This window comes from Phyllostomus discolor, chromosome 2 (assembly GCF_004126475.2).
Source record: "Phyllostomus discolor isolate MPI-MPIP mPhyDis1 chromosome 2, mPhyDis1.pri.v3, whole genome shotgun sequence".
NCBI classification, from domain to species: domain Eukaryota; kingdom Metazoa; phylum Chordata; class Mammalia; order Chiroptera; family Phyllostomidae; genus Phyllostomus; species Phyllostomus discolor.
In genome coordinates, this window is record NC_040904.2 from 166,005,388 (window position 1) to 166,029,310 (window position 23,923).

At 37.3% G+C, this 23,923-nt stretch overlaps 1 protein-coding gene and 1 non-coding gene across 6 annotated transcripts in view; both read right to left on the reverse strand.

The window, feature by feature from the left end:
- Nucleotides 1-12,108: 12,108 nt before the first annotated feature.
- The window catches only part of LARP4 (La ribonucleoprotein 4), a 78,774-nt gene continuing 66,959 nt past the window's right edge, over nucleotides 12,109-23,923 (reverse strand). For 3 of the 5 annotated variants that reach the window (XM_036019038.1, XM_036019040.1, XM_036019041.1), the window contains exons 13-16: nucleotides 22,403-22,561; nucleotides 17,860-17,987; nucleotides 17,572-17,740; nucleotides 14,788-16,388 (exon numbers count right to left, since the gene is read on the reverse strand). In XM_036019038.1, the coding sequence (XP_035874931.1) occupies nucleotides 16,050-16,388; nucleotides 17,572-17,740; nucleotides 17,860-17,987; nucleotides 22,403-22,561 (795 nt within the window). In that variant the 3' untranslated portion in view covers nucleotides 14,788-16,049. Of the gene's footprint in view, nucleotides 16,389-17,571; nucleotides 17,741-17,859; nucleotides 17,988-22,402; nucleotides 22,562-23,923 lie in introns of all 5 variants that reach the window. The other 2 variants (XM_028533141.2, XM_036019039.1) reach the window with 2 other exon arrangements.
- LOC114514240 lies at nucleotides 22,720-22,822 on the reverse strand. The gene has a single exon (XR_003685968.1). It is a non-coding gene; the product is annotated as a U6 spliceosomal RNA (small nuclear RNA).

The window sequence follows — 23,923 nt, forward strand, 5'->3', positions numbered from 1 at the left end:
GAACGATTGGCCTATCAGAAGTGTCAGACAGTTAACTGGTCTTGTAACCCCAGTGGCTGGTCTGAGGACTCATTTCATGGAAGGAGGAAGATGGCACAGTCCCAGAGGTCTTGGACTTGGAACTGGAGGAGGCAGCTGCGTGACATTGGGGCCGTGGCCTCCCTTTGAGGGAGAGGATGAGGTTTCATGTGAGTTACATGCATTTTTATTTGTGTATAAGGGAATAAAAGTTTGCCACAATTCAGTGGGCTGTGATAAAGGGTGTGAGCTGCCTACCTAAAATTTGTTTCCTCTTCTTTCTACTTTGTCTAGAGTCCAGCTACCACCATAGAGGTTGAAAATGCCAGACACCCCACTTCCTTTGTGGCTAAGGCATGATTAGCATATCATCTCATCCCAGCTAGGAGACCTAAAAGAAAGTCTTCTTGAAGGGAGAGGGCAGAATTCTGGGAAACGGGAAACATGAGGAGAATCCTGAGAACTCTGCTAGGTTCTTGGACAATTACACTTTCACAATTTCGTGGCAGGGGCAAGGCTGGAAAACAAAAGCATGGGACACAGTCCTGAAGGTGGTGGCAGGAAATGGCAGCATGGAATGACTTGTGGTCTACCTCCTAGGAATAGCCAAAGATGCCTGTTGAGCGGAGGACAGGAGAAGGATCTTGTCAAGGAGTCTCTCACCTGCAGACAGCAGCGACAGTTTTTGCATTCATGTCACGAGGCTCTCACTTGTAGCCTTAAACTGAATACTGGGAAAATTTAGGTTACATGAATCCTATCTACAATTGAAACAATATATATAAGAAAGTTCTGTAATCAACTAGATTACACACACACACACACACGTTTTTTGTGAGATGAACTAACATCACAGGAGTGACACAGAGATTTCTATGTTACTGCGTCCATCTGAAACAGTGCAGGAAGGAGTACACGATGCGTTCTCTTCAGCGTAGGAAGATTTGGGAAAATATTAGGAGGAAGGTTCTCCTCCTAGATGTGTTGTGACATGAAACCGGTGTGACTAAAAGAAAAGGCATCTTCTCTCACTGCATTAAATGGAATGCTGGCAGTAAGTAGAAAAATAAACTAGCTTTTATGGAGGAGAATTATAGAGGTTCATACTGTGCCATTGTGATTGTAACATATTTTTGGAAATTTGCATTATAGGCTCATTTCTTGTGAATGAGCCACTCCCTAATAGTCATTTGCCTTCTTCCAGGCTTCTGGAGCCCCTTTTAAGTACCGTGTCTTAAAATGATTATGCAAAGTACTTGCACCACGATATTGGGGATATAGCCAATGTAGTCACCAAACTTAAAGAAAAGGGCTTGATTCAGTTTCCTTTCTCAATCCAATGGCATCTTTCCACTTTCTCATGCTCCAGCTTCATTAAAGAATTCTCCTCAGGGGCAGCAGGTTGTTTTACTTTGGCCAGTGCTCACACCTGGGAGTCTGACTACAGCCCCTCATCTCAGGCAACAAGCCTACTCCTTGATTCCTCCCTCTTTCATGCAGAACGAGTTTAGTTCTTGTTTCCCTGCTGGATCCAAACTCATAGCCTATTCTGCCTCTTCTTGGCCCCCAAATCCCATAGGACAAAAGGTTTGGCTCTATGCTCACTGCTTTATGTTTTTGTGTCATTTAAAGTTCATAGATCATAAATGAATTATTAAGGAAATAAACAGAATGGAGTGGAGCCTATAAATCAGAGATTTAATAAAAAAAAGTATGAGAATCAGGAAAACTTAAACACTAAATATATAGGAATTATTGTTATATTTGTACATATGGTAATTGCATTGCGACTATGTAACTTTAATAGGTTTTAAAGGAAAAACATACTCAAATATTTATGGATTAAATGGTATGCTTGAGATCTGTCTTCTAGTAACACAATGGGGGTGGGGTGGGGTTGGAAGAACATACGGGTATAGATGAAGTAATGTTAGAGCATAACCAAAGGCAGGTGATGGGAATATGCATGTTGAGTATACTATCTTATACTTTTGTATACATTTAAAAGTTTTCAAAACTAAACATTTTTAAAAGGAATTAAAATTTTAATTTCTTTTAAAGGCCATATTTTTGTAATCTTATCTTTTTCTACTTTACCTAACATTGATATATATGCAGGAAAGAGGGTGCTTCAAAACACGAACCTACTCAGAATTATAGTAGTTGAGGAATTGGAGATATTGTCTATACAGATATCTAAGAGAATCAACTAAAATACCATCATTTATTCATTTGAACATATTGAATTTGCTGGGCAGAAAACCCAGGCACACCATCCTGGACTTTGGAACTGTGAGTACAAAATGGGTTGTTTTGCCCTGGCTGGCGTAGCTCAGTGGATGGAGTGCGGACTGCAAACCAAAGCATTGCAGGTTCGATTCCCAGTCAGGGCACATGCCTGGGTTGTGGGCCAGGTCCTCAGTTGGGGATGCGCAAGTGGCAGCCACACATAGATGTTTCTCTCCCTCTCTTTCTCCCTCCCTTCCCCTCTCTAGAAATAAACAAAATCTTAAAAAACAACTCCAAAAGTTAATTTACAAAACCTAATGAAACCTTTATCAAAATCTTTTGTAACCTTTTTTTTAGATTTTATTTGTTTATTTTTAGAGAGGATAAGGGAGGAAGAGAGGGAAACATCAATGTGTGGTTGCCCCTCACACACCCACTACTGGAGACCTGGCCCACAACACAGGCATGTGCCCTAGACTGGGAATTGAACCAGCAACCCTTTGGTTTGTAGGCCGGTACTCAATCCACTGAGCCACACCAGCCAGGGCTTTTGTAACTTTCTAAATCACAACATGACAAGCTAATTCTAAAGTTTAAATAGAGATAAAATGTTTACAGAAAGTCAAGAAAAAGTAAAAATACTAAAAAGCAACAAGCCTCAAAACCAAAAGTCATACAGGAACACTAATCAATGTAAAAATCAAGTCTACATGATGAAAGAGAAGATGAACATGCATATTCTTTAGTGGCATGACTCAATATATGTTTCGTTGAAAAAAAACTTTTTTGTAGAGTCAGTTGTCCCAAAATTCCCTGTAAGTGCAATGCAATATCCATAAAAACATCAACAGATTTTTTAAAAATATATTTTATTCATTTTTAGAGAGAGTGGAAGGGAGGGAGAGAGGGAGAGAAACATCAGTATATGGTTGCCTCTTGTGTGCCCCTTGCTGAGGACCTGGCCTGCAACCCAGGCATGTGCCCTGACTGGGAATCGAACCGAAGACCCCTTGGTTTGCAGGACGGCACTCAATCCACTGAGCCACAACAGCCAGGGCTCAACAGAATTTTTAAACAAAGTTTGTTAAGTGATTCTAAAATTGATATTAAAGGAAAAATTCATAAGAATAGCCATTCTACCCTGACCAGTGTGACTCAGTTGGCTGGGTGTCATCCCACAACGTGAAAGGTCTGTCTCGATCCCCAGTTGGAGCACATGCCTGGGTTGCAGGTTCAGTCCCCGGATGGGGTGCATACAAGGGGCAACCAATAGATATTTCTCTCTCAAATCGATATTTCTCTCCCTCTTTTTCTTGCTCCCTCCCTTTTCCTCTTTTTAAAAAATAAATAGAATAGCCAGACATTCTAAACAAAAACACCATAGGGGAGCAATTTGCCCTTTCAAATAACAAAATATACTAAAAAGCTATAGAATTAAAATGGGGTTTCATGAATGCAGGGATAGGATAAAAGGAATTTGATAAATATTGAAGAAACGGGACTCATGCCTAACTGGAATGAAAATACCAAATATTCAACAAATGGTTGGCAAATGAATGACTATTCAGGAAAAAAAGTTAAATACTTTGCATAATGTACCAAAATGAACTAAATGTATTTAAAAGCTAAAATTTAAAAGCAAAATTATTAAAGTATTAGAGAAAACTAGAGAGAAAAATACTTACCTTCAGGATAGGGGAGGTTTTCCTAAAAAGGTAGTACAGGAAAAGGTTGATAGATACGGCCTCAAAATCAATTAAAAATTATGATCAATACCATATAATTATAGTCATTATTTCCATTATGTTGAGAAAATAAAATATCCAGAACATTAAAAAAAAACAGCCCTGCCAGTAAACAAAAAATGACAGCCTAATAAAAATAAGTAACAAATAAACGGTTAAAAACATATAAAGATTTAAAAATTAACTGGAAATCAAGAAAATAGAATTTTAGCAGTAACAGGTAAGAAATACCTAGTAATATATAGATTTTGAGAGTATCATGTCTCAATCTCTGAAGATCATAAGCTATGAGGTCATAAAAGCCCAGAACTCCTGAGGTTGATTTGTCCCATTGTGTGAAAGATTTGCTACATGGATACCAGGGAAGAGAAATCTTTCCTCATCCTGAAGTTGTTGCAAGGACCATCTGAACATAGAACTGCTGCTGGCCAGTCTTTCCTGTCACATGGAGAGCGCCCATGCCAGCACACAGCTAGTAGACGGGGCATGGTAGGAAAAAGTGAGGGAGAAAGGGGAGAAAGGGGTTAGGGTAAGACTATGCATTTGGGTCCAGCTCTACCACTGCACATTTAAAAGTGGGCCACTGGCTGTATCCCCCAACCTCTTTTCAACCCTGTTACCAGGCTCCCATTGTCTATTGAATCAGTTTGGTAGGGGTTAACGGAAGTGCCCAGTGTTAAATCCAATGGCCTCTATGGTCATCTCACTTATGTGGCCTTTACCTTGAACATCTCCACATGTTGACATTTTCTCCTTTTTCTCTGTTCAATTACAGTTATCCCAGTTTTCCCTCCTTGCTCTCCTCTGCCTTGACGCCCCCACCCCATTGTCCATTACCATGGGTCCTTTATAGGTTCCTTGACTAGACCCTTCCCTTCTATCCTGTTTTCCCCCTTCTCCCTCCCCTCTGGTCACTGTCAGTTTGTTCCTTATTTCTATGACTCCAGTTCTATTTTGCTTACTTGTTTTGTTGATTAGGTTCCTGTTATAGGTGAGATCATATGGTACCTGTCTTTCACCGCTTGACTTATTTCACTTTGCATAATACTTTCCAGTTTCATCCATTCTGTCATGAAGGGTAGGCAGTTCATCCTTTAATTTAACATTTTTCTCCTTCTCTTGTCAAAACATTCAATGCCAGGATCCTTTGGAAACTCCTTTTCCTCTGCCTATCTTTTATATGTTTAAAAGTTGTACTCATCTCACCACCTATTTCTGCTTCAGAACTTTAAAGACACTATAGATACACCGGAAGGCCCAATATATGCATCCCTAACATTAATCACTTTCCTCCTCTTCCCCCAAAGAGAGTTATTTAAAAGGCATCCACCATCTTGCAGCTCGTACCATTCTCAAATTAGTACATGTTTTTAATCCTCACTTGAGGACATGCTTATTGATTTTAGAGAGGGAGAGAAAGGGAGAGAAAGATCAACGTGAGAGAGAAGCATTGATCACTTGCCTCATATGTGCCCTAAGTGGGGATCAAACTGGCAACCTAGGTGTGTGCCCTGACTGGGAATCAAACCCCTGACCTTTTGGTTCACCATATGGTGCTCCAACTGAGCCACATCAGCCAGGGCATATTAGTACATTTTTATTAGACATATTCATAAACAACATAGTAAGTTTTTAACTATAAAGTGTCAAACTCTAAACACATCAACCTAACTTGTTTTCAACATTTCTTTTGACACACAGCTGCTCCAGTTCATTGTTAAGTGATATATAGCATTCCATTACAGGATATACTAAAATTATTTTATTAATGAAAATTGTTTTCAGTTTCTCATTGTTTAAAAGAAAAAAAAACTGCAATGTTCTTGTGGTCTCCATGGATAAAGTCCAGTAGTCTTTTTGGGGTATATATAAATTCGAAGTGGAATTGTGGTTACAAGAATATGCTCATTACTTTCTCTAAATAAGTGTCAAATTGCTCTCCAAAACAGTTGTTTTATCCATTTATACTTCCATAGCAGTAAATAAGAACTGTTGTTTCTTCCCAACCTTGCCAAAATATGGGTACTCCATCCAATTTGATATTCCCCAAGTTTCTGTACTTAACCCTCCTCTCACTCTGTACCCTGATCTTATTTAGGACATGTCAGGGCACTACATGTCTCACAGGCACCCTAAAATCTTCCCCCACTCTCACTTCCAACCAGATACAAATCCTTGTCCATTCCACCTCCATACCTGCTTTCTCTCTGATTAGTTTCCTATCGCTGCTGTAACAAACTACCACAGACTTAGTGGTTTAGAAAAACACATTCATTATCTGAGAGTTCTGGAGATCAGAAATCTGAAATAAATGTCATGGGGCTGAAATGGTGTTGCCTGTGCTGGTTCATTCAGGAATCTTTTCCTTGTCTCTCCCACCTTCCAGAGGCTGCGAGCATTTCTTGGCTCACAGATGCATTACTTTAATCTTCCATCACAATGCCTGCTACTTACTGGCTTGGATCTCTTCCTCTGAAGAGTTACTTTTGTGATTATATTGGGCTCACCTGGATAATCCAGGATAATCTCCCCATTTCAAGATGCTTCATCACATCCATAAAACCCCTTTTGCTATAAAAAGTAACTTTCATAGGTACTGGGTATTAGGATTTGGACATCTTTGTGGGAGAGAATTAATCATCCTATCTCACGACATCAACTGCTGCTCCCTGAATTCCAAACGTCACTTTTACCTAGACAATCATTTCCCAAACTATTTACATAACCACCAGTCATGTCCTCAATTTGAAATCAAACCATAAACCTGTTTACTTTCAGTGGTTTTCCATTCCCTACAGAATTAAATGAAAACTCGTTTTCTTAGCAAACAATTGGTGACTTGACAAAGGAAATTCAGCTTTTCTTTCCTCCCTCTATTGAAATCTATGCTCTATAGATTCCAAAGTATGCCTTTCCTCTTGTTTTTAAAGATTTTAGCCCTGGCTGGTGTAGCTCAGTGGATTGAGCGCGGGCTGGGAACCAAAGTGTCCCAGGTTCGATTCCCAGCCAGGGTACATTCCTGGGTTGCAGGCCATAACCCCCAGCAACTGCACATTGATGTCTCTCTCTCTCTCCCTCTACCCCCTTCCTTCCCTCCCTAAAAAATAAATAAATAAAACCTTTAAAAAAAAGATTTTATTTTTAGAGAGAGGGGAAGAGAGGGGGAAAGAGGAAACAGCAATATGCAAGAGAGACATCAATGGTTGCATCTTACATGCCCCCAACTGGGCACAGGGCCAGAAAGCAACCCAGGCATGTGCCCTGACTGGGAATCAAACCAGCAGCCTTCCCATTCACAGGCCGCAGTCAATCCACTGAGCCAAGCCAGCCAGGGTGGCTTTTTTTGCTTACACTTTTCATTACCAGTATGCCAGTCATTCTTCCTTTGCCTACTTAGCCAACACATACTGATGAAACTTGAGCTCGAAAGTTAATGCCTTCCCTGACCATAAGGGCTGATCACAACTTCCTGTGTTTTCTTATTACTATCAAAGCATTCAAAACACTTTAGTGATATTTTGACTTAAAAGGCTTGATTCCAAAGTTAAGGGTAAGAGTTTCATAATTTTGGTATCCTGTGCACCTAGTATTTTGACTTAGATATGTAAGATCTAAATTGGGGCGTCAAAGTCATTTTCACCTAGGGCCACATCAGCCATACAGTTGCCTTCAAAGAGTAGAATGTAATTTCAACTCCTTAACAGTTAAGGAGTAGTTACTTTTATACAGTCCTAAAATTACATTCGGCCCTTTGAAGGCAACCTTGAGGCTGATGTAGCCCCCGGTGAAAATGAGTGTGACACCCCTGATCTACATGAAACAATTACGGTCATGGAGTTAGTTTGTGGGTATTTTCTGAGTCTGAATACTGATGAAAAATAGTGTGCTGCACAAATGGCCATACATCCACAATAAACAGTGGTAAGACACAACAAAATTGTTTTAAAATTTTAATTTTCTATGTTTACATCTATAATTTTTGAAGAGTGTTTGCTATTACTCCCTAATTTTGCAGATGAGTAAATGAGCTGAATGACTTGCCTAAGTACTGGGTTAACCAAGAAAGTTTGGTCTTTTTCCATAAAACAGCTCTAGTAGCACTTAGTTGTCATTTGAAACAATTTTGATTTATTGTGACAGCTGTCATATCAGCATGCGTTAAAAAAACTATCAAAATTGGAGAATTTTTGTGTAGCTATTTTAATCTTGAAGAAGGAGGAAAATACATAATATTTTCAGCATACTATGCTTTATTATTTCAAGAAAGGTAACACAACTGAAATGCTAAAAAAGATTTGTACAGTGTGTGGAGAAGGTGCTGTTGACTGACTGAATGTGTCAAAAGTGGTGGTGAAGTTTCGTGCTGGAGATTTCTCCCTGGATGATGCTCCATGTCCAGGTACACCAGTTGAAATTGATGGCAATCGGATTGAGACATTAATTGAGAACAGCCAACATTCTACCATGCAGGAGATAATCGACATACTCAAAATGCCCAAATCAATAGTTTTTGGTGAAAATGAAAACTTAACATTAAATGGACCTTTTGGCCAACCCAAAATACCAAGATTAGTAGCACAGCTGGCTATAGCTAGGGGAAGACAACAATTTCATTCAAGAAGGTCTGTGTGGTGGGGAGGAGTTTGATACACATTCAAATTGTACCACCTTCAAACCATGCTTATGAGTGTTACATTATTTCTAGCACACAATTGGTTTGCTGAGGCAGGCACGAATTATGTCTTTTAGAGATCTACAGATAAAAAAAATGGCAAGTTGACAATAGAAAGAAACATTTGGAGGTAATAAAGTCATAACAAGCTTAATGATTTTCATTCCTCTCCAATATATGACAGGCCTTATTGGTGAGGACTGGAGACATTGTCTTGAATAAAATCATGTTGAGTGCTCAGCACAACTGGTGACCTGGAAACTGCCCAGGTGAGTTAAGGTAACTGGAACTAAGGTAACAACACTTTGGAGATATATGAGCAGATAAAAACCAAATAGTTTTTAGCCCTGTCCCTAACACTTTGAAAATTAACTCAAAGAAAATGTAATCTACAGACCACCACCCTATGCTAGAGATGAAGTATCTTTTTGTACCTAATGGTAATTAATAATTTTAGGTATTATTTTTGCACCCATTTCATCACTGTTAGGATTACCAGAAATTCTGCAAAGAATAAGCATAATCATCTCAAAACTGTACACAGCCCCTTCCCCACAAAAGCTTCTTTACCAATGTATCCAATTATGGATATAATTATAACCTTAAGTTGTAAGGTCAAACTTCCATCCAGTGGCAAAGCCCCAAACTCAAGAATGATGCCTTCCTTCTCACCCTCCATATTTAATCCTTTCAAGTCCTATTCCTAGATGTTTCTCAAACATTCCACTTTGCTCCAACTGTTGTCAACATCACATACAGCCTAACTGGTCTCCCCTCTGTTCTCCAAAATGCACAAATTTTGATTCCTAGGAGTCTGGCTCTTAACCTCTTTCTCCAGCCTCAGCTTGGAAGATGGAATGTTCCTCATTCTTTATTGACAGAACACAATTGTTCTAATGCATCACAAGGTGGTATGTACAGGTTGTTCCCTCATTTGCATCATCCCCTTCCTGCTCACCTAATTAACTACTACTACTTCCTCAGATATCTGTCCTGTTTTGCAGGGAAGCATTCCATCCTTGAAACATCCCCCACTCCAGTCACACATTCTAATTCCAGCTTTCACATATACTACTCGTCTAATTTTACAATTACTTCATGTGCTCAGCATGAAATAGTCATGCTATAGCTAACAGTCATGACTATTTCATGCTAGGCACTGTAAGGACAGGAATCTATTTTTGCTGCCTAAATTAGTACCTGGAACACAGCATACAGTAAATATTTCACCCATCCTGACAGGCTCCAATACTAAGTCAATACCCTCAGTCTTGACAAGGTTACTTTGAAATGCAAAAAGAAGGCAAAATTTGAAATGCAAAACAAGCAAAATTAGAACTCAGACACACCATTTAAAACACAAATGTATAAAGATAAATAACAACCTATATAATACTAAAGGTTGGAGTCCCACCATGGTTCACGTAAGTCCAATACAGTAGGTATTCAAAGGAAACAGGAGAGAAGTAAAACTTCAAAGGTCTGCATTAACAGCTACCAAAAGTGAATTTTAAGGTAACATTTAGGTAACTTGCTCCTTCCCTTACCACCACCAGAAAATGAAAACATCCTAGTTCCTTTAAACACCATACAAACTAAAGATCCCCTTGACAGTTTTCATTCCAGAGACTTTTATGAAAATTCATAACCCTTCACTAGTAATGTTGAACTCATAAAAATTTCCAAGCATTCTGAAACTTAAAAGACATACTTACATTAATATTTTCCAACAAGGCACAGTTATACGGTCATTTTAAATACAACTCAAAAGCCTACACAATTAAGTTTACCAATTTGGTTATTGGTCCATTAAAAGTACTATTTCTAATGTGGTAAATTTAAGTTTTATATCCCTTTCTCCTGGCCAATTTAGGAACAATTTGACATATGGCCCGAAAGCCATCTTAGCACGTAACCCTGTAAACCTGTTGTTAATGGGACCATTTCGCTCACTGACACTAGCTATCTCCTTTAAGACAAACAACTTGAGCAAACTAAAGGTTTAGCTGTTTAAAGGGGCAATGCTACTCATCAGCTAATTATCACTAAATCTGTTACCTCATACTCATCACATAACTTGGTAGGCAGTAAAAACACTGAAAATATCTCATTGTACTGTACTTACCATTTTACTCAGAGGAAGCACTTAACGGCTTGTCTTTGGCATATCCAAATTGCCAGCATCACTACTTTTGTCCTGTGGGGCCATTATTAAATAAAGGGAGGCTTGATAAAACAAAACAAACAAAAAAGCACTGCATACAATGACAGTAGATCTGATGACCCAGAGTGACTAATGGCTGTTTAGCATGTACAGTGTGGATGTGCTGGACCAATGGATGACTCACATTCCAGGCACACTACCGCTACTCGGAACAGTATGCAATTTAAAACTTAGGAACTGGTTTTCCTGGAATTTTTATTTCATATTTTTGGACCATGGCTGCCTTTTGTTAACTGAAACCACGGAAAGCAAATTTGGCAGGTAAGGGCGGACTACATTCAAGAAAAAGATGAGCTGTCACCTTATAGACACCAGCTGTTAAAAAGCTAGATTCACTCAGCTTTTCCGGTTAGTTTTGTTTTGTTTTTTAAGAAACGCACTTTTTAAAAGATTTTATTTATTTATTTCTAGAGAGGGAAGGGAGAGAGAAAGCGAGAGAGAGAGAAACCTCAATGTGCGGTTGCTGGGGGCCATGGCCTGCAACCCAGGCATGTGCCCTGACTGGGAATCGAACCTGCGACGCTTTGGTTCGCAGCCCGCGCTCAATCCACTGAGCTTCGCCAGCCAGGGCTTGTCTTATAGTTTTTAAAAAGCTTAAAACACCTTTTTCAATCTCTCAGTGAACTTCCCCTTTAAAAATCTTCTAAACCCTTTAGCTTTAGGTTTTGATTCAATCAAAGCAAAGATGTAGTTGAAAGGTGAAGAAAACCTACTGGTTTTCTCTTGAAAGTAAGTTTAAAAGCCTAGAATTTATATACTCAAGTCAGGACATATTTTGCTCAATAAAAGCAAACCCTTAAAGCTGAACACTGACCTATACATTTTTCCCCTTCAGTAACTGCTTCTCACACAAAACTAACTTAAGAAAACCCCAGGATCAGAAAGCTGGACCTTACAGCCTCTGCCCTCACTTTAGAGACACAGTATCACATGTCCTGCCTCCCCTTCCCAAAACAAAACAAAAACCTGCTGAGACCAGAGCAGTGATGGAAGTGGAAAGTGGGCAACATATAAAATTATTGAAAACTAAATACAAATAGTCATTAGACATAAACCACCTGGAGAAAAGAAAACCAGTCCTGTTTTTAAATAATTTTATTTTCTAATTTTTGTTACTTTAATTTCCCATAGCACCTTGGCAATGTTGAAAACAAAAATACAAATACAGGATGTACTCATTTTAACATAATATGCATGAGCAGTGTCACACCATTTTTGGGGGGGGGGGGGCAGTTTTGACAACAGGAACAAACCTAAGCAATGGGTAAAACAGAGGCCAGATAACTGGTTCTGACCACTCCCCAAATCCAAACATTAGGAGATGTCACTCAAGGGGCACATGAATCAGGGAAAAAAAAAAATCAACGTGAATCAGTCTTTTGTGCTGCAAAACTGAAAACAAAACCCCTTTATTTTGCACACAGCCTGCTAGTATCTGAGTTACACTTTTAGGAACCACCTACTCAGCAAATCATAAGAAGTTCACAGCTTAAAAAAAAAACCAAAAACACCTTTACCTTATCTAATAATAGGGTGAATTTTGAAAGAGAATTTATTTTCAACATGAAAACAAATTTTCTTTCAAGTTCTTAAAATGTCCTCATTCAGCTAATGAAAACTGAAATGTCTATGTATGTTCTTGGAAGCTCAGACAAGCTAAAGCAGCATACACCCAAAAGCCTAACGTTAAATTTTATAGCCACCAAATTGTCAGGAAATTAAAAAAATAAAAACTGCCATCATATAACTAATATTTTAAAAATCCTTCAAAAGGAATATACTGTCATCTCACATTTTATCTTTTCTGTAAAACAAAATGGATACCTTTAAAATGTGGCTAGCACATTCGGCCAACACAAACATCAGAGTCCTAAGCCCAGTGTTGTTCAACTGTGTCAGAGTGAAACCAGTGGGCATTTAAGCCAAAGGATTAAATATTAAGGCCATAACTAAGAAAACGAGAGAAAGTATTTAGTAACTTTTAAATACTATTTTCTGCTCCAGCAGATGCTAATATTCCATCATTAACCCTTTTGCAAAGCCAACATGGTTATTTAAGAAAGAAAAAAGGAATGTGAAACAATATTCAAGCTACCGTAATTTTAGGAACCAAAAATAAATAAAAAATCTGCATGTCATCTGATCACATGCAAATCAAGCACATAAAATGACAACAATAAACCATATCACTGAAAGATTTTATCTTCTTCCAAAATCCAGTTTAAAAACTTTTTAGATGAATCAGTCTTTTGAATGCCAGTGTCTATACATGCAAAAATGAAGTTACTAGATTAGAGACAGGCCCTAGATATCATGAAAACCTTAATGATCAGGACAGAAGAAAATAGAGAACGAGTTTTACAGTATCTCTATGTACCTTCTCTAAGTGCAAGGTGGTGAACCTTTTCTCTTCATGCAGTAAGAACTATGGCAGAGGACCACTGTACCATACATTCAATAACCTTTGTATCTACTTTTAGCCTCCAACAGCCCAAGGAAGTGTTAACCCATAAAATAAAGAAAACGTGACATTTAAATTCCTCCTTCTAGAGAACCAAATAAATAGTAGAACTACAATGAACGCCCAACCCTCATCAGTTACAAAAAGTCAATGGTTTCACACAATTCATAGGTATCATTTAGATACAAACCTTAAATCTGCTGTAATAAAATAAATGCTAAATACATACTGTGAATATATATATTTTATATACACAAATTTATTCTTCCCTATACATCCCATCAAAATGGGAACTATTCGTTGTAATGAGGCAAATTAAATTAAAACAATATATTTTATAAGACATTTTATAAGGTCATATCTTTAAATTTCTACTTTCAGTAACATTTTGGGAAAAAGCAAAAGTACACTTGCTTTCTTCAAAAAGAAGATTCTTTTCTTGTGTTTCAATTAGAATACTTAGTTTTCAAAAGTTGGAGTAAGTCACACAAGCATACAAGTAATAAAAGCCCACTTCTGTGACACACTGTAAAAAAAGGTAATGTTTCATTTCAAGTGCAATAATTAAGTTTATAACCTTACCAAGAGACTTTTACAAAATGTTTATTCTCTTAAATCCAATGCATTCACAGAGTGTTAACACTTTAAATGTTCATCATTTCCACCAACTGCAGCATTATCTAAGTAAACCAAAATAAGCACTTTTATCATAGATACAATCAATGATTATTAATACTTTTTTAAAAAAAGGACCTAAACTTCCCCCAAATTTCAGTACAGGTAGTTTAATCATATGTTTCATCTAGTAGACGATTTAAAAAAATAGTGTGTAGAAATGATTCTCCTTACTTAAATGTGTATCATGTTATTGACCTACTGAACTAAAAGCAATTGCCAAGCTGAATAAGTTACAAAGAAATGATGATTCTGGCTTGTACAGAAATGTGCAGTGTTTTCAAAGCTCTGAACAGTTACCTATTAATACAAATCTCCAAAGCTTAACTTAGAGTTGGAAGATGCGTTTCACAGTAATGTAATTTTTACCACCATTTACATTCGCTTTAATATATTACTAAGGTGTTTACTCTATGTCACAATGGTGCTTTCCAGTGTTCACAATTTACAGTTTCGGTTTGTACATGTCATTCACTAACTTAAAGGACAGTCATTACTAGTACAAACTATCCCTAAAAAGAGAACAAACTCTGCCTTACACAGAACTCAGAAAATGGGATGACTTAAAACAGATTTATCCAGCATGGTTTTTAATATTTTAGCCATTTTCTAAACACCAACATGTAAATTTGCCTATTGAATATGAAAGCTACAACTTTATTCACTGAGAAATTATGTATTAATTTTCTTTAACTACCTTCTCACATTAACTCGAAAATCTCCTTACTTGCTGGCTCTGTCTCTGTAAATTCCAAAAGAAAAATTTTTTTTGGTGGTTGGGGGAGAAAGGGAAGAAAGGCAGGTGATAAATACACTGTAAACAGAAAAAGTATCCCCCAAGTTGCCACCAAATTAAGCCTAAATTCTTTTACTTCTACACTATTTAACATGTTAAGAGTCAATTATGGTATTTCATCTTCAACACTAACACAAATAAATTAACTGTAGGGTTGGTCTGCCCTACCATTCCGGGATCTAAAGTTCTAAATACATTAACAGAAGAGCAAAACATTTCATCGTTCAACTCAGCAATCTAGCACAGTTAGATGATTTGACTAGACTGGTCAAGGCAGTTAGAAACATACAATCATGTAGATGTTTGGTTATTTTGTTTTTGGGGGGTTGGTAGTCAAAGAACAGAGTAACAAAGTAACAATAAAAAAACCCCGATTTCCTATTTTTGCGGGGGCGGGGGGGAATGGCAGGCCAGTTTAAACCTGTGAAGTCCATTTTACATTTTACCTACCTACTCAGATCTAAGACAGATTTTTCATTTATCTGAATAACCCCCATCTTTCCTTGAGTATCAAACTGATTGGCAGTCACATCTCCAAGTACAATCAGAGTTTAAAAGCTTGTTGAATGAAATATTAGTAAGGTCAAAAAGAGACTACATATCAAACTGGAAAAGAAACTACTCAGGTACGTATTACATTCAGTTTTCAAATCATTTACTAACACGACAAGATTTGGCTTCAGTCACTCTTGTGCACACTCACACTGCAACAGACAGCCCAGCCACTGATCTGCTGTGCAACACAAGGCCATAGAGGCAGAGATGGCATTCTCCAAGCCAAACTTTAAATAGATTAAAAAAAGTAATTTCTAATTTTACAGAAATGCTTCTTCAAAAAATATTTTCTCTTACTCCCTCATTTCCTATACTTAAGTATGTATAATGTGTTCCCCCCCAAGCTAAATCTGAACCCTTAAAATTGATTCCAGGCAGATCTTTGCAAATTAAATCAAAAACAAAAATAGAAAAATTATATTTCATATATGTATACATATATATATATTTATACTGATTAGAATCCTCCAGCATTTTAAAATCACTTCCGAGATGAATTTTGGGATTCTACTGCTCACAACTCCAAAATCCACAATGATTTAAGGATATACTTTCTCCTGTTTCCTTTCTGGCTACCCACTCCCCTCCAAAACAGTTCAATATAGCCACGGCTCAAGTTTAATGGGAAGAGAGAGAGGTTTTGAATAGTTTTTTGTTTGTTTGTTTGTTTGTTTTTACTTTGGTGATCTGGGTGGCACATATTGCTCTTTGCCATTACGTCGAGTCACTCCCTGAGGTATAGCCCTATGGCCAAACTGGCGTCTCTGTTCCCTGATTTTTCCAGCTGTTCCCCTGGGAATGGTATTGCCTCGGAAACCAGAATAATCCTTACTAGCCCTTGCTTCTGGCTTCTCGTGTAGTTTCTCAACGGACTTCTCAGGAGCTCCATTCTCTTCATTTTTGGTGGGAGACACTACATTGGAGCGAAGTTCTCGTAGTGGCTGCACAGGACCTGGAGATGGCTCTTTAGGGGGTTTCTGGCACACTTCCGCATAACTCAGCTTTCGGGGTTCCTTTGAAGTGAAGATAAACAAAAAAATATTTATGGTGCACATTCTCTAAGTAAAAAAGTACAAAAAGGATAGTATTAACCTTATTTTCTAGGAAATAAGATTATTTCCTAGGCAAGGGTAATAGGTACTCTCACATACAATGCTATACATGAAAGTGTATCAGTACTATCTTTTAAAAAAGTATGTCTATTGAAAATAATAGAAAGTTGCAATTTATATAGGAAACAATAATTTCACTTGAGGAATTTATCTGAAGAACTTTCATGTCAGCATTGTTTATAGCGATGAAAGAAACTGCAAACAACCTAAATGTCTAACAAGGAAGGACAGACTAAATTAATAGAGGTCTATCCATATGATGAAATAAAATGATTTCATTTTTTTGTCCCTGGCTACAAAGTATCCTGAGGAGGATTTTATAAGAATCTCTGCAGAGTAGTGGGAAACCAATTATATATTAATAGAAGACTAATAACTAAAAGTCTTAATTACCTCATCTGAAAAAGGAGGACAACAGGGATGTTACACAAATGGAATGAAGCACGTAAGAAGTCTTGAGCAGTGGTCCTAGCACACAGGGTATGCCACTATTCTATTATTACTGTTATTATTAAGTCACAAGATAAAATGTTCTTTACCGAGAAAAAAGAGCGACACCAAAATGCTACTAGTTATATCAATAAATGAAAGGATTAAAGTAAATTTTGTTCTCCCCTGATTTTCTGTATTTTCCTAATTATAAAAATTATTCCAGAAACTGAATATAAATGAGAGTGGTCCCTCATGGGTTCCACAGACTTAAGCATTATACTTAATTAACTAATTAATTAAGAATGTAAAAATACAAGAATGTGAAAGTACAAATACGTTTTTGTACTAGCCCAAAAATGACACACACAACATAACTTAGATAAGAAAGAGGCTTCGCTTAACTGTAATAGTATGATCAGAACAAAAAAGCAATCAAAAGAAACAGAGTGAATAGTTTCTTCACGCCTTCAACATGACAAAAATTCTCCACTTCTTCACATTCACTTTAAAATCCTTTAGCGTTTTTTGGATGCAGGCACCCCTAATTTGGGCTATTTCCAAATGACTTGACTATAGCAAAGAGTCATGGGGAAGAAATTTCTCATTATTTAACGTATTATTTTCCTCACATAAACTAGACTGATCAAGTTACCTGCAAGGCCACAGTTACAGCTGCATTTATGTTACTGTTGCATGGTGAAGCAGTATTTGTCCTGGATGGCTTTGCAGTACTTGGGGAAGAAACTGACATAGCTGTCTGGTTGAGAACATCCTTCTGAACAGTAGGATCCTCTATTAGATCCTTTTCTTGCTGAGTTGTACTAAGGAAAAAAGAGCATGATGTTAGTTAGACCTGGGACAGCACACAGAAACAGGTAAGCAAATGATCAGAAGAAAAAGCAATCTTAATGTAGAAGATCTTCTGTACCAAAACCTGTACCTTAATGCAGGAGGCTCAGCTGTACATGAAGGACTGGTACTTATACTGAGTTGCTGGGCAGAGGTACAGTCTGTCTGTTCATCCTCTGCAGGAACCGGGCAACTAACTTGTCTCAACTCTTCATTATCCTTAAAGTAAAAACATATTTCAAAATTGTACTTATACCAAAGTACAGCATAGAGCGTGTAGTCCATAACTATGTATAGTGTCAGGTGCCTATAAGACTCTGCAAGTTATACAAACGTCTAACCACTATGCCGTAAACCTGAAACTAATATACTATTGAATGTCAACTATAATTGAACAATAAAAAAAATCTTTTAAAAAGTGGACCTATATAGCCCTGGCTGGTGTAGCTTAGTGGATTGAGCGCCGGCCTGTGAACTGAAAGGGTGCTGGTTCAATTTCCAGTCAGGGCACATGCCTGGGTTGTGGGCCAGGTCCCCAGTTGGGGGCGCACAAGAGGCAACAAATCAATGCTTCTCTCCCTCTTTCTCCCTCCCTTCCCTTCTGTCTAAAAGTAAATAATTTTTTTTAAATTGGACCCATACAGACATTTCTACAAATAAGATATACAAATGACCAACAAACATATATGAAAAGATGTTCAACATCATTAGTCATTAGGGAAATGCAAATGAAAACCACATTGAGAAACCACTTCTTATTAATTAGGATGGCTATAATCTGTAAGACAGGCAATAACAGAAGTTAGTGATGATATGGAGATACTGAAACCCTCAAACATTGAGGGTGGTGATGTAAAATGGTGTGGCAACTTAGGAAAATAGGCAGTTTCTCAAAAAGTTAAAACTTAGAGTTACCACAGCTCACTCTTCAGTACACACCCAAGGAAACCATGTCTGCAAAAGACCTATACACAAATGTTCACAGTAGAATTATTCATAATAGTCTAAAGTTAATAAGAACCATCTAAATGTTCATCAACAAGTGACCGGATAAACACAATGTGGAGCAGCAGTTCCCCCTTATCCACAGGGACTATATCCCAAGAACCCCTGAAACTTCAGAGTACCGAACCCAATATATACTATGATTTTCCTTATCCACACTTGTAAGTACCTACAATAATGTTTAATTTGTAAATCAGGCCTAGTAATTAACTAATAGTAATAACTAATAGTAATAACTAATAGTAAAATGGAGCAATTAAAACAATGCACTATAATAAAAGTTTTGTGAATGTGGATTGCCTCTTTCTCAAAGTATCTTATTGTACTGTACTCACTATTTCACTTAAAGGAATCACTCTACAGCTTCTATTTGGCATATACAAATCGACAACCTCACTACTCTTGTGCTTTGGGGCCATTATTAAATAAGGGTTACATGAACACAAGCACTGTGACACAGTATCACCTAACCTCACAACCAAGAGAGACTATAAGCTGGGTAGCGTACACCGTGTGGATATGCTGGACAAAGGGACGATTCACACGCCCTGCAAGCCACTCAATGGCATGTAATTTAAAACCTGTGAACTGTTTATTTCTGGAATGTTCCATTTAATATTTTTATATCATGGTTGACATGGGTAACTGAAATCACAAAGCAAAATTTTGGATAAGGGGGAAGACTACTGTATATCGATACAATGAACTATTACTGCACAATGAAAAGAATAAAGTAATGACATATGCCACCATAATGGATGAATCTTGAGGACATCATGCTAATTGAAATAAGCTGGCCACAAAAGGACAAAATACTGATTCTTCTTATGAGGTACCTATAATATTCAAATTCATAGAGACAGAATAGAATGCTGGTTGCCAGGGGCTGACGGAAGGAAGAATGGGATTTGCTGTTTAATGGTAGTGTTTTAGTTTTTGTAAGATAAAAAGACTTCTGAAAATTGGTTGTACAACAATATGAATGTATTTAACACTACTGAACTGTACACGCTTAAGAGTAATTAAGATGATAAATCCATATTATGTGTATTTTACCAGAATTAAAGCAAAAAGAAAAATAACATAGGTACAAAGATCAAAATTAGGAAAGCCAAAACAAGAAAGCCAAGGTCTGACATCAAATTAAGAGTTCAAGAAAGAGAAAAGAGGTCAAGAATTTATCAAAGAGAAATACAAAAACGTTTTCCCTGCATGGAAGGTGATGAGTTTCTAGACTTAAGAAAGTCCACCAAGCATGCAGTAAAATGACTTTGGGGTAAGACACCAGGGATAAATGTTTTTAAAAAACTCCAGAAAGCTGGGGCGGGGGTGGGGTGGGGTGATGGGGAAGACAGGTGATAGGAAAATCAGAAGTCAAAACCATGGGTTTTTCTGAAAAGAATCAAAGGAACTAGATTATGTTCTAAGCAAGATATAAAAGGAACAAACTATAAAGGAAAGACAAACCATACTAAAGATGAGAGTCAACCCAATTTAAAAATGTGAGAAATAGTTGACTCTTTATAAACAAACAAAACAAGCCCTATCACTCAGCAATTTCACTGTTATACCCTAGAAATGTTCTTGCTCACAAAAACAAAAAGTTTGAACAAAGTCATAGCAGTACTGCTTATAATAGCAAACAGACAAAAAATAGCTCAGGTGGGGGGAAAAGGCAGAAAACTGTACTTGAACAACAATAAAAAAAATTAACATTTTAAAAAAAAGAAAAAATAGCTCAAATGTCCATCAGTAGAATGAATAAATGTTATATTCTTAAAAAAATTTTCCCCAACTTTAAATGTTATATTCTTATAACAGATTATATACAGTGCAAAATGAAATACAACAATATACTATTTAGGTTAGCAGTTGGTAAACCAAGGCCTGCTGGTCAAAGCCAGGCTGTGACTTGTGTTGGTATGGCATATAAGCTAATAAGATTTTTTAAAAGATTTTATTGGGGGATAAATGGTAATGGAAAAAAATACAATAAAAAAATATAAATAATAGCTTAGTGGCTTGAGAACCCGGCCTGCGAACTGAAAGGTCACCGGTTCGATTCCCTGTTGGGGGTGTGCAAGAGGCAACCAATTGGTGTTTCTCTCCCTCTTTTTCCCTCCTTTCCCCCTCTCTCTAAAAGAAAATAAACTCTTTTTTAAAAAATGTGGAAAAACAAAAACAAAACCAAAAACAAAACCAACCCTGTTCCCTGGCTGGCGTAGCTCAGTGAGTTGAGCGCGGGCTGCGAACCAGTGTCACAGGTTTGATTCCCAGTCAGGGGACATGCCTGGGTTGCAGGCCATGACCCCCAGCAACCGCACATTCATGTTTCCCTCTCTCCCTTCCTTCCCTCTCTAAAAATAAATAAATAAAATCTTAAAAAAAAAAAAACCTGTTTATCTTAGAATTGGCAAAATAATTGATACTACACTTTTTTTTTTAACAAGACAGTGAAATACCTTCAAAATGTCAAGGAAAAAAACAGTTTAAATGCCCATCAACAGTAGAAAAAATTCTAAGAATTCTAGAGATAAGCTACTGATACAGTGTGAGAACAGTGAAACAATTTCAGAACGTGAGGTCTCTACAAATTTATACTAAAAATTACTTATTTGGGAAGCTTGGGAAGATAAGACCCATCTTAATATGGGGAAGTAAAACAAGAACAAGAAAGAAAGAGAGGAGAATCTAACAGAAGAGACTTAGGAAAATTCCCAGGATGACGGTGAAGGGAAGTCCCAGGAACACAGCTGTGCAGAGGTCACTGAGAGTATAGGAAAGGAGAAATAATAACAGTATACTATGAGGCTGTTAGAAAAAAAAAATATATGTAATATTGAGATGTGATTTACAATGATGGCATGTCCTAGTCTAACTGGCAATGATTTTTACTTAGTGATACTAAAATAATGGGGCATCTTATACTTGATGGTATACTAGATATGATGAAGTAAAATATACTGGGAGGATGAGAAGAGTATGTTGCTGTAAGAGAGCTAAACCTTTAGCTTCTGCAAAGTTAATAGACAACATCTAAAACTGAAAAGTCAAGAAACAGCAGTATAACCATGTTAATTAGAAGTACAGGAATAAATGTTAGGAGAAAAAGCTCGAGTTGAAGGTGACTATAGGTCATTATAAGCCGAGATATACTGTGCACATGTAGTATTAAAATAAAAATTGAATTTAAAAAAGAGCACAAAAGATGGTGGGGCATGAACTTATCACATGGAGAGGTCTACACTCAAAAATAGTATAGGATGGAGTATCCTAACCTTCTGACATCCATTCTCCATTATCTGAAAGACCGAGTTTACCAAAGTAGCTTAGAATTAATTTATATCATTGGTTAATTACAGGCACTTAAGTGGAAATGTCACTTTCCATTTGGCTTGCATTAATCAGTTCTACTAAGCTGAGTGACTGATAAGGACATACAAAACTGAAAAAAACATTTTATTGACCTCGTGTAGATCATAAGTCTTTTTAGAATACTCAAAGTATGCTGAAAACCCCATGAATAAAAACTATGTTAGAAATACTTATTAAGTACATATTAAAACTTAAATAACAATCCTGAAAACCTAGGCTAAAATAGGCTAAAGATTGGATGTTTAAGTGTTTACCTTTTCTTTGTAGACACCTTTAACAACATCAGACATCTTACTCTCCAAAACAAGTTCACCTGGCATTCTTGACGAACTTCCAGGTAAAGGAGGAAAATTAGAAGCTAACAGGTCAAACTTTGGTGTTGGAGCCTTTGCTTCAGTTGAAGAAGGGGGTCTCTAAAAGATACAAATCATGAAACAGGTCACATGTCTATTTCATTCTCTAACCCTGTACCACAGAAGCTGAGAGCTTCAAAAACAAACTACCCTAATGCACAGAATGTCCCCTATAAATTTTTGGCTACTCATCTCAGTTGAGCTCTCATTAACGTTTAAAAAAAACAGAACGCTCCACAAATTTGTCTATCATCCTTTTGCAGGAAACGTGCTAACTCTGTATCAATCCAATTTCAGTACCCATGCTGCTGAAGAGAGAACAAGTTCTCATTAGTCCTTATCATTTTAAAAAAATTATATTCTATTGATCACGCTATTGTAGTTGTCCCAATTCATCCCTCCCCTTTTGGTTACAGAATGATGCTCCAACCACTGAACCACAACCAGCAAGGCTCCATCCCTTCACTTTCAGTGTGTGTGTATTTTTTGTTCTGAGATGGTTCTCTTGTAGACAGCATATATATGTGTGTATATATAATGTTTTTATCTCCATTCAGCTACTCTTTTGATTAGAACATTTAGGGTTATTACTGATAGGCATTTATTCATTGCCCATTGCCATTTTTTCTTTATGCCCATGTGCCTCTCCATGTATATTTTTAACATTATATTTTACTGACTATGCTATTACAATTGTCCCAATTTTTCCTCCTTAGCCCCACTCCACCCCGCACTCCCACTCCCTCAGGCAATCCCCTCACCTTTGTTCATGTCCATGGGTCATGCATATACGTTCTTTGGCTACTCTATTTCCTATGCTGTACTTTATATCCCCGTGGATAGTCTCTAACTACCAATTCGTATTTTTAATCCCCTCACCTCTTCACCCATTCCCCCAGGTAGAAACCATCAAAACACTCTCCATATCCATGATTCTGTCTCTGTTCTTGTTTGCTTAGTTTTTTAGATTCAATTGTTGATAGATACACATTTTTGCCATTTTATTGTTCATAGTTTTGATCTTTTTTCAATTTATTTTTAGAGAGAGAAGGGAAGGAGAAAGATATAGAAATATCTATGTATGGTTGCTTCTCATGTGCCAACCCCCCACCCCCCGCCAATGGTGACCTAGCCTACAACCTAGGCATGTCCCCTAGACTAGGAATTGAACTGGCGACCCTCTGATTCACAGGTCCGTGGCTCAATTCACTGAGCTACACCAGCCAGGGATGATCTTCTTTTTCTTAAATAAGTCCCCTTAACGTTTCATATAATAATGGTTTAGTGATGAAAGTTTTTTCTTATCTGGGAAGCTCTTTATCTGCCCTTTGACTCTAAATATCTTTGCCAGATAGAGCAATCTTGGCTATAGGTCCCTGCTTTTCGTGACTTTCAATATTTCTTGCCAGTTCCTTCTAGCTG